This window comes from Rhamphochromis longiceps, linkage group LG2 (genome assembly GCF_057381845.1).
Source record: "Rhamphochromis longiceps isolate RC_006_pf linkage group LG2, R_longiceps_female_GT1.1, whole genome shotgun sequence".
In the NCBI taxonomy this organism is placed as follows: Eukaryota; Metazoa; Chordata; class Actinopteri; order Cichliformes; family Cichlidae; genus Rhamphochromis; species Rhamphochromis longiceps.
Window position 1 is genome coordinate 30,029,015 of NC_140558.1, and position 12,110 is coordinate 30,041,124.

The following is a 12,110-nucleotide window of genomic DNA, read 5'->3' on the forward strand; positions in this document are numbered from 1 at the left end:
ATTAAGGTGATCAATAAAGAAAATAAAGTTTATTTCTATTCTAAAGCTACCTCATTATTTTTTCAGTCATTTGAATGTAAAAATTCATGAACTTGATGAAATATTGTAGGTCTCCCATTACACTCTGCATCCAGGTCTGTGAATGGAAAGGTGTGGGTGGTCCAGAGCTTTGCTGGAGCTATCTGCCATCCTTAAAAAATGAGCAAAGAATCTTCGAGATGATCTTTTTCTCCTGGTGCCTGTGGGAAGGAAATCCACGCATCTTAAAATAGAAATTTGGACTTGTCCTGACAGGAATTTCCTTTCTCACTTTCCCCTGGTCTGTAGCCTCATGCTGGCCTCTGTGTGTGCAATTTTCACAGCCCGCTGTTTGGCTTTGCAGCATCTCAAACGGTGATGGGACTGAATCTGGTGGCAAGTTCACATGACAGCAGAGACAATACGTTGGGGGAGTCTCTGCTATTCCTCCGAGGCAAAGTAAAGATCTCGGAAAAAAGGAAGGAAGGAAGATCCTGCTGGGCACCAAACTGGGAATGATTTATGGACTGCCACCGACTCCCACTGCAGCCTTCAGCATGTTTGTTTTTGTTGAGAATGCCAATATTAGCTCTGAATAATTCACTAATGTCAGTTTTAACATCTGTGAGAAGATGTCGGTGACAGTTTTACTGTTAACAGTTATTATCTCCTGCAGCAATAAATCAGGATAAGTTAAAGGGGATTATTTTAGCTCTCTTTTTTTAGTGGAATAATAACATAATACAACTTTCAAATTTATAGGGGAGATGTTTCTTTGCTTTCTTGGCCAAACTACAGATAACTGCTGAGGCTGAGGTAGCCGTTTATCTAAAGTTAGCATAAAGACTGGAACCGGTGGGAAACAGCTAGCTTGGCTCTGAGTAATCTGCCACCTACATGTCAAAAGCAGCTCACTGCAAATATACAAAACATAACCAAAAATAGAAACACTGCAAATAAGACAGGCTATAATAAAAACCTGGACACATCTGGGGCATTGTTTTATTGTAATTTTTGCCTATTTTTACCGTGCTTTGCGACACAGGAAGTTACAGCATACTTCTGCCTGTTAGTCAAGCATCAGATGTTTCAGCTATTATTGCAGATTTCTTCCGTTAGTCCACTTTGTTTCTGAGCTTTATTGTATTTTGTGTATTTGCAGCTCGCTAGGCAGCCTCAGTTTTCGCCTTTGTGATAAGCTCAGTTAACCGCCTGTTGATTGCAGCTGCATGTAGATGTGAGACTGGCGTGGATTTTCTTATCTAAGTCACAGCAAGAAAGCAAATCAGCATATTTTTCGAAATCGCTTATGATTTCTTTAAGAAATTATCATTTGAAGTTTTTAAATCTTTGCAGTTTTGAAAGGAAGCTGGGCTTACATTGTAAAAATGAAAAATTTACATATGAATAAATTGGCTCTGTGATGCTCCCTGGGCGGCGGGACATGTAGGAGGAACGAGGCTGGTGTTTAAGATTCGCAGCTGTACAGATCTCTGACTTTTGATTGGCAGCAGGTCATGACTGGCTGCTGTGAAACCATTGCTGGGCACTTCAGCTGCTGTTGCCTAGACCTAGAAGATGTGTGAGTCAGTAATATAAAATGCGCATATGCAGCTCCATTGTACAAATGTTTTGACCCCAGATAGATTTGTGTGCTTATAAAAGAAAGTATACTGATCCAATATATGAAAGGTATTTGTATAGCCTTTCAGCTGCTTGCATAACTCTATTTGTGCATTTGTCCTGCTGAATTTGTAGCTTTGTTCACATCTAACAAAAAATGATCAGTCTCTAGTTTTTACGACTTTTTCATTTTAATGGAAAAAGGCACAATATCAACTAAAAAATTCAGAAAAAAAAAACACATACCTGAAAATTGTAAATTGATTTGCTTATTATTGAGTGAAATAAGCATTTTACCCCCTACAACCCAGCCAAAACTCTGGCTCCCACAGATTGGTTGTGTGCCCATGTGACACGCAGATTAAAACCAGTCAATGAATCAATCAATTACAAATACTCCTGATCGCAACTCATCATGTGGACATGTGTGCTACATGTCCACAGAATCCATTTCTTCCATTCCAACCTCTCCACCACCAAGGGTGAGACCAAAGAACTGTCAAAAGACGTCAGGGACAATCTGTAGACCTGCACAAGGCTGGAATGGGCTACAAGACCATCAGCAGTAAGCTTGGTGAGAAGGTGACAGTGCCTCATGGCATTGAAGATGATCAGGAGAAAAGCTGTGGGTCAGTCCAAAACTATACAGGAGGAACTAGTTAATGATCTGAGGGCAGTTGGGACCACAGTGGCCAAGGACACTACTGGTAACATAATATGCCGTAATGGACTGAAATTTTGCAGGTCTCCCTACTCAAGTCTTGGGTGAGAGAAGCGGCCCAAAATCCCAACCACAAGAAGCATATTACCACTGTGGTTGCCAACAGAAGTTTCTTCACCAAGTACCACTTCATGTTTTGCTTAAAGATCAAATACCAATTTCACTCAATGCCTTGCAAATCACTTTCTAACTTTCAAGTAAGGTGTTTTTCTGGATTTTTAGATGATATTCTGTTTCTCTTCATTAAAATGAAACTACCATAAAAATTGGAGGTAGTTCATTTCTTTGGAAGTGAGGAAACTTACAAATCCAATAGGGGATAATATACGATTCTTGCTGTTCAACAGTCCTGGGTCTTCAGTGTTGTATCGTTTGTTTCATAATGGGACAAAATATTTTGAGATGGTGAAAGATCTGGCCTTCAGGCAGATCAGTTCAGAAACTGGACTCTTTTGCTATAAAGCCAAGTTGTTGTAATAGCTGCAATATGCAGTTAAGTATTGTTTCATGCAAGGCCTTTCTTAAAAAAGACACGATGGATGGGAGCACATGTTGCTCTGAAACTTGTATTACCTTTCAGAATTGATGGTCCCTTTCCAGATGTGTAAGATACATTGGCACTAATGCACCCTCATACCATCATAGATGCCATATCCATGTTTTCCAAAAAGAATTCCACATTTAAATTTTTCTGAACACAGATCAGTTTTCCACAAGCTAATTTCAAATGTCCTCAGTCCATTTTAAATGAGCTTAACCCCTTAGAAAGTGTTTCAGGATTGTGTTCGCATATAGCTTGTCTTTGGATGATGGAGCTTTTACCTGCTTTTATGGATGGCACGGTCAACAGTTTTCACAGATAGTGGTTTCTGGAAGTGTCCTTCAGCCTATGCAATGACTTCCACAACAGAGACATGTCTGTTTTCAAGGCAGTGGCACCTGAGGGTGTGAAGATCTTAGATTTCAATACTGATTTTCAGCCTCGTCTCTTGTGCAGAGGAAATTTTGAGAATAAAAATCATTGCTTTGTTTTTATTTACATTTTACATATGGAGTGCAGGGGTTTTTATATTGTAGTCTACTGTTTATGATGCTTATCCATGCATATTTTCTCAGTTTGTTTTGATGTTTGTGCATCGCTTTGTAACAAAGTGCCTTGAAGCACACTATGTATTTATTTATTCAGTCTGATGTGGGAAAATGGTCATGATTTGTTTTGTAAATGCTCAGAAAGCCTCTCCACTACCGCACAGCCACTCAGTCCCTGCAATAGCACAGTGTGTGTTTTCATCTCTAATGATATCCAGGTGGAGCATAAGTCATGGTGACACTTTTATATATGATCAACTGTAGGTGCAGAGTCTGACTAAGCGCTAATAGCACCCTGAGGGGACTCTACTATGGTAATGACATTCTAGGCCAGCTATATTAACCAAGCACCGATGAGTGAAGTGAATGCATTTGTAATAAATCAAGGGCAAATGGTTTGTGTGGCTGTTTCAGAGGCGGAGGTAAAGAGATCACACCAGCATTGCCTCACGAGCGAGCTGTAATTTCTCTATCTGGGTGTTTTTCAGCATCAGGGACCAGTTCCTTTAGCCGCAGATTGCCTTACAGCTTGTAAATGTAATAACCACTGTGTCAGATTTCAGATTCCCGATGTGTTTCAGAGATTTGACAGCTTACCAGCAGCTCTGTCAAAAACACTAGGTCTTGACTGACCTGTGTAACATGATTCTAATGCAGTTGGCTTGTTCATTCCCGCAGGTCTGGTGATAGGCTATTCTATGACTCCACCCGTCCTCGACAGCCCCAAAGACGAACTAGTGATTGCAGCCCACACAACACTCACTCTTACATGCAGGTATGTGTGTCTTCTCGTTTTGGACTGACTACATGCACTTGTGCATGACAAACTGTGTGTTTTTTCAGGAAATTACAAAAAATCATCATTGATAGATTAAAAAAAATGTGTTACTTGCAATCAACAAATGAGAAAAATACATTTCGACTCTGCTACAGTTCATTTTTCAGAAAAAGTTACCAGTTTTATTGCATCTTTCGTGAACAAAGGATCTGGACACTCATGCATTGCTAATAGTTTTCATAGCATTTTATACGTCTTACATTTGTGATGCAAACTGTCAGTTTAAATAAGAAAAGTCTGCACTTGTTTTACTCTGCTTTTTCTAAACCATATAAACAATGGGCCATGTCTTATAAGAAAGAGATTTTTTTTGTTCTAAAGCAAAGCCAGATCCGATTTAAACTGAGCCTCTGTCATATATGAATCAACTCATGATAATGATCCTATATCCCTATAAAATCTCAGCTGTGCTGTCTGCTGCCCCAAGCAGTCCCTCCTTTAACCATTTTGTTTTTGTGGTGAACAAAAAAAAAGAAGAAGAAGAAAAGCTGTCTTTGCTAAAGCTGATATTATTTTTGGTCTTTTCCAGATTATTTCTCAGATAAATGTTTTCATCTTTAAAAAAAATAAACCTCCCATAAGGGAAAATTATTCACTGAGGCTGTAAAATACTCAAATTATCATCTGTCATGTTTGTGTCATTTCCAGCCATCACATTTTGGCACCATGTGCACATTTCTGTCATTGCTGTTTAGTGGAGCAAGGTGATGAAAGCATAGCTATCGGTTTTCAGGCAGCAATTATGGTTGCAATCGTAATGCCTCTGGGTTAACATAACTGAATTTATGTGACAAAGCTCAAAGCAAACAAGGATGTACAGATGCTCTGGAAAATTTATAGCACTACAAGTGCAAAATGCACACTCACAGTCACACAAACACTGTCGTTTTTTTACTTAACATGTAACAAAAATGTAATAATAATGTCTTTATTTAGCACAGAGTATTTTGACTGATAAGCAGAAAGAAAGTTTTATGCAATCGAATAATTAACATCACTAATAAACAATCTAAGAACAGGTAGATGTCAGCTAATGCATATCTGCATATTGTCTGCTTGGAAATGAAGAGAGACTTTATGACATTGGATACTTTGGTAAAATGGAATCATGTAAAAAAAAGAAAAAACTAAAGGACCTAGGAGTGTACCTTGTGGTACACCACAAGTAATGTGACAATCTGAGTGTTAATTCCAATAATACAACTTTTCATTTTAAGTACTAAGATTAAATCTGTTCCGTGTCCTTTGACTTTTCACATCTCTTCAGGGGATCTAATACTCTGGCCTGGGCCTGGCCTGATCAGACTCTGGTTGGACGAGACCTAACCCAGCGTCACTCCCAGCTGGAGACCACCTCAGCCCCCGGGCAGAGGGTGGCCTTAGTCAGCGAGTGTCCGGGGAAGTTGGAATTGCCGTACTGCAAGAAGCTTGTCCTGAATGGGGCACAGGCCAAAGACACGGGGTACTACCGCTGCTCATATAAGGATGCCAAGGCCATCATTGAAGGCACCACTGCCACCAGCATTTATGTCTTTGTCATGGGTGAGTCACACAAGCCTGCAAATGTGCTAAAATTTCATCCCCTTGCTTGATCTGGTCCGCAGCTCTTTGGCTTGGCTATGTGGAACCTTTAGTCCTTATTTCTGTTTTCTTTGGTAGCCATCCTGTGGAAGCAGATCTCCTGTTTTGAATATTACTCTAATATCAAAGCAGACGCTCTGTTACTAGAAGTGGAAATTGTTGAGTTTGCCTCGGTCACACCCTGGAAGTTGGCAGGATTCAGATATTAGCCATGCAAAGCTTTTGATAAAGACAGGAATGGGAAGCTAATTAAAGCATTAATGCGCTATTTGTTTTTCGTAATATCGAAATGAATAACATATCAAAGAACACCAATGAAATGTGTTTCGCTATCAGTATTTTTTTGCCATATACAAGTTTCAGACTAGCTCATAGTTTGAACTTTAGAACTCAGGACTTGTCCCTAAGGGTTGTCTCTTTACTTTTCCTCGCTCCGTGTGCTGAGGGAGAGGAGGCACATGGAGAGACAAATGATTGTCATGGCGGGGAATCCTGCTGACCAGTCCACTCATGTGAAACGCCTGTTTATCCCCTCAGACAAGGTGCCAAAACAGTTTCCACAGATCTATCCGGGGGGCTGATCATAAGCAGATGGAATTGCAGCCATAAATTAGACCCAGTGTGTTGAAGGATAAAGGGGACACATGTGGATTCAATTAGACGGGCAGATGTCAGCCTTTTACTCCTTCAGGGCTCTAACGCTATGCTCTAAACGCGCATATGAGTGCAGACGTTGATCTGAATACATGAATATACTGTATTTTTACATGTGTAGAATAATGCAAAGCACACAAACACCTGCTCAGCCTGCTCTGCAACCTGTCCTCGCCTCAAGTAGCAGATCTCTTCCTGCAGTCTGATACCTACGGGTGATTTATTGAGAAGACGTTAAAGTGCGAAACGCTGTCTATTATTTCTGTTGCTTGTGTGTGTGTGTTCAGTCCACTGCAGGGCAGAAATATAAGCCTCTTTGTTACAGGAAAAATGATTCTATGTTTCTTTACCTTCTTTTAAATGTACAAAGATGCCTTTTGTCTGCCCTTTGCCTATGGTTAGATTAGTTTAGAATTATCTTTTTAGACTTTCCCAGCAAAGACATCTTGTTTCTGGGACATATTGTTTTAGATTGTTTTATCTTCCCTAGCTCTCTGCTGACGAGACTAGCACCATATATGGAGTTGTTTTATTTTATCTGTTTATTATTTGTTATCCTGTTCTCACTGTCTCTGTGCTCTGTGCCTATAAAACTTACCAAGCCACTGTGCATGGTGTGAGTTGTTCTTAGCAGCTCACCCGTGTACACGTTTGATAAAGAAAGTAACTTTGTCTCATTGTGTCTTTATTTCTCCTGGGTTTTTTACAGAGTTTTCCCCCAACACTCTTGATATGACTTTTTGTTTGGCCTTGCAGAAGCTTAAAGTGATAGGTTTGAGTTGTGCAGAAAAAACAAGAAGTATGGAAATAACTGAAGGCTTATCATGCAAAACAAGACGTAAGAAGAAAAGCTCGGATGTCATATAACATATTTGCTGCTGCTCAAACATCGCCGGTACTGACAGCAAAGCGGGAGAGATAAAGGTTTTTATAATAACATAATCTCTTGCTGAGGGAATATTAGCTTTTATGGTGATAAGAGCTGCAGTGTAAATTGCCAAAACAATTGCTGCGATGCCTCCCAAAGTCCTGAGCATCGGTAGCTGCAGCAACAAAAAAGGGAAGTATCAAGGTGTTAAGAATGAAACACAGTGGAGAGATATTTTCCATCACCAGAGAGCCTGAGGTGAAATTGTAACACTGTTTAGAGGATGATTAAACCTCTTGGCTGTCTGTCTCTCAGTTGATGTGTAATAGAGGTCCTTACCGCTATTTGCTAGGCGGGGACAGACTGAGCTGTTGGTAATCATGATAAACTACACATGAGGTGTGTCCTTGGGGGTCATTATCAGGATGGGGGAGATCTGGCTGGCCATACATGAAGTTAACTCAGTAATAGCTGCCATTACCCCAGCTGCTATCGGGGTTAACCTCCCTGCTCCCTGTCTCTCTCTGTCTGCATCCAGACCCAGAGCAGCCCTTCCTCAACAGCGGCAGCGTGCAGACCATTTTCATCAAGAGCCATTCCACGGATGTAATAGTGCCATGCCTGGTCACAGTGCCTGATCTGAATGTCACCCTGAAAACGGTTTGTGCCCAAAACATATTTCTCACACTCTGTTCCTCCAGTTAAAGTTTTCAGCTGGTGCTTAAATTGATGATTTTAACAGCAGCAATCATTTTTGTGCATTTAGATGTGGTACAATCCCTGGCCACTGGAGAAGGAGAGGCTGAGATGGGACAACAAGCGGGGCTGGTCCATTCCCAAAAACATCATAGACAAGGAACCTCTCCTGATGCTTTTTTGTGCTGCTATGCTGGGAGGCAATTGGTACAGTTCGGACAACTACGTGTTCCACACTACAGGTAAAACAGTATGTTTCCTCCAAAGGTTTCAAAAGTATCCTTAGGTATTTATCACAAAGTCCTACCAAAAGGCAACAGCTGAACTCTTAGCTGAACTTTTAACTTCAAGCATTAAATGACACACCACAGAGCTTTGGGACACAGAGAAGACTGGGTCATTACTGTAACTGAGAACATTAAGCTAGTTAAAAATCTTGGGCAGATCCCTTGAGGTGGATGAGATCCGCTCTGAGTTTCTCATAGGTCTGGATTCGAGCCTGAACGATATAGGACTTCTAAGACTGACACTAATATTTGTTAACATAAAAATCTGATATATCAGCCAATATCTTTTTTTCTTTCAAGTACACGAAACAAGATAATGTGTCCCTGCTAAGATAATATAACAATGCAGGGTAAAAACAATCTTGTTTTTTTGTCACACGAAGTTGTGGATTACTTGTTTAGATCAATCGGTTGTTGTGTTAATGGCACTCTAAACACCTGCATTGCCAACAGGGAAGTCGCAGAGTATGCTGTGGTGGACAGACTATGCAACACTTGTAACATAGCTCAGGGGTGTTTCTCCAGTGTTTTTTTTTTCCTGTTTTAATTCTCATTGTTGTAAAATAAATGTAAATTATTTGCTCATATAATGTATCTGCAAATAGCTAATATCGACTGATAATATTGGCTGGGCGGTATTGAGCAACTTTCCTGTATGACACAGTTCTGCAACACCAAGTGCAAGTTATTACCTTTGGATTTGCAAACTAGGGTGGTGGTCCAACTTCGGGAGGGATCACACTGCTTATCCTCGCTGGGAACGTTTATCCCAGGGGAGTGCTAGGATTTAGGAAAGATAACACAGTTTACTTCCTGGTTATGGAGCAATGGCCCAGCTCTTTTCTTGCTTTTCCAGTAGAAATATTTGGGAGTTTGCCCAACCAGTCAATTTTTATAGACTTGGAGAAAGCATTCAACCACATCCCTTGGGATGTTCTGTAGGGTGCTTCAAGAGCTTTTCAGTCCCTGTACAATTGACATGGTTGGTTCACATTGCTGGCAGGACATCAGACTTATTCCCGGTGGGTACTGGACTGTGGCAGTGCTGCCTTTGTTACCATATCTGTTTCTTGCTGAATTTCTAGGTGCAGCCAAGGGGCAAAAGGTTTCAGGTTCAGTGGTTTCAGGATCATGTCTGTGCTTTTTTGACTTCACTGAGGGATGATTGCAAACTTGCACTGGGGCAGTTTTTCAGCAGTAGGGATAACAATTAGCACCTCCAAGTCCAAGGCCACGGCTCTCAGCTGGAAAAGGGTGGATTGCACATTCTGTGCTGGGAATGATTTTCTGCCTCAGGAGAAGTGCTGTTATCTCATGGTCTTGTTTACAAGTAGGGAAGAGTGGAGCAGGAGACTGACGAAAAGATTGGAGAAGCGTCTGCACTGATGCTGATGGTGTATCAGTATGTTGGTATGCTAAATTAAGAATAAGATGCAAGGAGTAGAAATGAGGAGCTCACGCTATCTCTGCTGTGGCTCAAACTGAAAGATTATTTCTATGTGATCTTGGGAACACCTTGGCGTCCGCTCCCCCTCCCCAGAAGAGCTGGAAAAGGTGACTTGGGGCAAAGGAGGTCTGGGCATCTCTGATTAGACTGCTGCCCCTGCGACCCAAACCCGGATAAAGCAGCAGAAAATTGGATGGATGGGTGAACAGAGTTACAAAAACACTCCCGACCCAGGACAAATATTTGAATTAGATTTGACTCTCTGCTCTTGTTGAAAGAGAAATTAGCTAGAAAATCAAAGGTGGTGCTAGACTGACTGCCCTGTCCCCATAATTTTCCATGGCAGTCGACGAGCCAATTAAGCCTTAATGCTGACAATTTTGAGGCTTTTATTTAATTATGTAATTTCCTCTAAAACAACTCCATTTTTATGTAAGGATGGAGTCATTATGTCACAAGCACTAAAAGAAAAGAAGAAAAGAGAAGCAGATGGAAAAGGAAGGCATAATCACATTTTGAAAAACTAAGCTGAAAAGGCGAGAGACTTTATGTTGAGTTTCCCTCTCATAGCGCGTGAACTCAGGGTGATCCAGATGCTCTACGCTCTGTTGTATGAGCTCATTCACCTCTGTCTTCAGAGGGCAAATGGAAACTCATATTCACCGCTCCCAGCCAAATTTAATAGCCACATCAGTCAGAGGAGAAACTCGGAGAGGCTTCACTCTTCACACTAATGGACTGCATAAACAATCAGTAATCACAGTCTGCCTTTTTTCTTTTACGTGCAAAGTCATTTCCATGCAGAGAGAATGACCTAAACATCAGATACACTGTCCAGTGTGCAAAACGGGATTGATGCTTCACTTCAGTTTTATTCACATATATAAACAAACACACACACACACACACATCTAGATATATATAAAATTGTGTGTGTGTGTGTATGTATATATAAAGTTTTAGAGTAGCCTGGGATGGCTTCTCAGGTCCAAAGGAAAGTCATTTCCTCAGGAAAAACTGCTGACAATGTCACTCTGACCTCTCTCACTGTCTCCCTACCTCTGTCTGGGTCTACCTCGCCCTTTTATTTTCACGGACAGGAAGTCAGGTTTACGATGTCAAGCTGTTTCCTGAGGAGCCAGTACAGCTGTTAGTGGGGGAGGCCCTCACCCTGAACTGCACAGCGATGGTGGAGTTCAACGCAGGGGTGGACATCCAGTGGTCTTACCCAAGCAAACAGGTACTAGCAGTGCATCGCATGTTGTGTTAGTAAGAAGCAAACCTGAATTTACAATCACAGTTTGTTTCTCCTCACCAGGCGAATGACTTGGTGCAAGTTACCACCCTCCGTGAATCTCTGTCTCAAGCCACAACGGCTTCTAGCGCCCTGACCATCCACAGTGTCAATGTCACAGACACCGGCCGATACACCTGCAATGTTACCAGCATGGACGGGACTTACACCCAACAAACTCAGGTCGTAGTTTATGGTAAGACTTTCTATTTTTTTGTCCATACATTAGTCTTCTTAAAGTTTGCATTAATCATCCAAATCTACAGTTATGCTGGCAAACATAGCAAATAATCCAGCTCTATGTGCAGTTATGGTCAGTCTCCACAATAATCCCTGTAATGAAAAACTTGACCAAACATCTGCCTCCATCTCACCCTGTCCTCAGCATCCTCCTCTGTCACGCCAATCAGTTGCATTAGATTGTGTTTGATGCTACCTTCATGACAATTGTAGTTTATAGTTAAGTTATAGTTTTAAGTTATTAATGAAGTCACATATTTAATAGAGGTAAGAATCACCCCACGATACCATATTATGTTGGGATTAAATAATTTGCAGTGCCTCAATAATGCTATGCTTTTTATTAATAAGTGTTATGTCTTCCATCGGATGCCTCTGTGGAATCAAAAGTGAAGTGTTGATATTTACAATTATCATAATACTTTACTCACACTATGATATTATTGTGATTTTTAACTTTTTGCAACATGCCGAGTATTCCAATAACATATATTGCTTTCTGTTATAATATCTGTTTTATCCAATAAGCTGAAGTTATCTCGTTTCATCTGTTATTTTTGCTGCAAATGAGATTGTATAACATGCCAACATCAGCACAAAAAAACTGCCATAAATGTTGCCACTTAGCTGGCAATTACATGCAATCTACTCCTGATAATGCATTGGTTAACTGTGGTAAATCATCTGTTGCTCTCTACACAGACAGAAACATTTACACTTCACACAGAAATTCACATTTAACTATTATATTTGC

General features: G+C 40.8%; 1 protein-coding gene across 1 annotated transcript in view; it reads left to right on the top strand.

Annotated features, from left to right (window-relative positions):
* Positions 1 to 12,110, top strand: part of flt4 (fms related receptor tyrosine kinase 4) — a 47,756-nt gene that overhangs the window by 14,023 nt on the left and 21,623 nt on the right. Inside the window, exons 2-7 of the mRNA XM_085422133.1 lie at positions 4,130 to 4,226; positions 5,557 to 5,831; positions 7,931 to 8,052; positions 8,159 to 8,330; positions 10,923 to 11,062; positions 11,141 to 11,312. Of these exons, the coding sequence (XP_085278259.1) occupies positions 4,130 to 4,226; positions 5,557 to 5,831; positions 7,931 to 8,052; positions 8,159 to 8,330; positions 10,923 to 11,062; positions 11,141 to 11,312 (978 nt within the window). The remainder of the gene's footprint in view (positions 1 to 4,129; positions 4,227 to 5,556; positions 5,832 to 7,930; positions 8,053 to 8,158; positions 8,331 to 10,922; positions 11,063 to 11,140; positions 11,313 to 12,110) is intronic.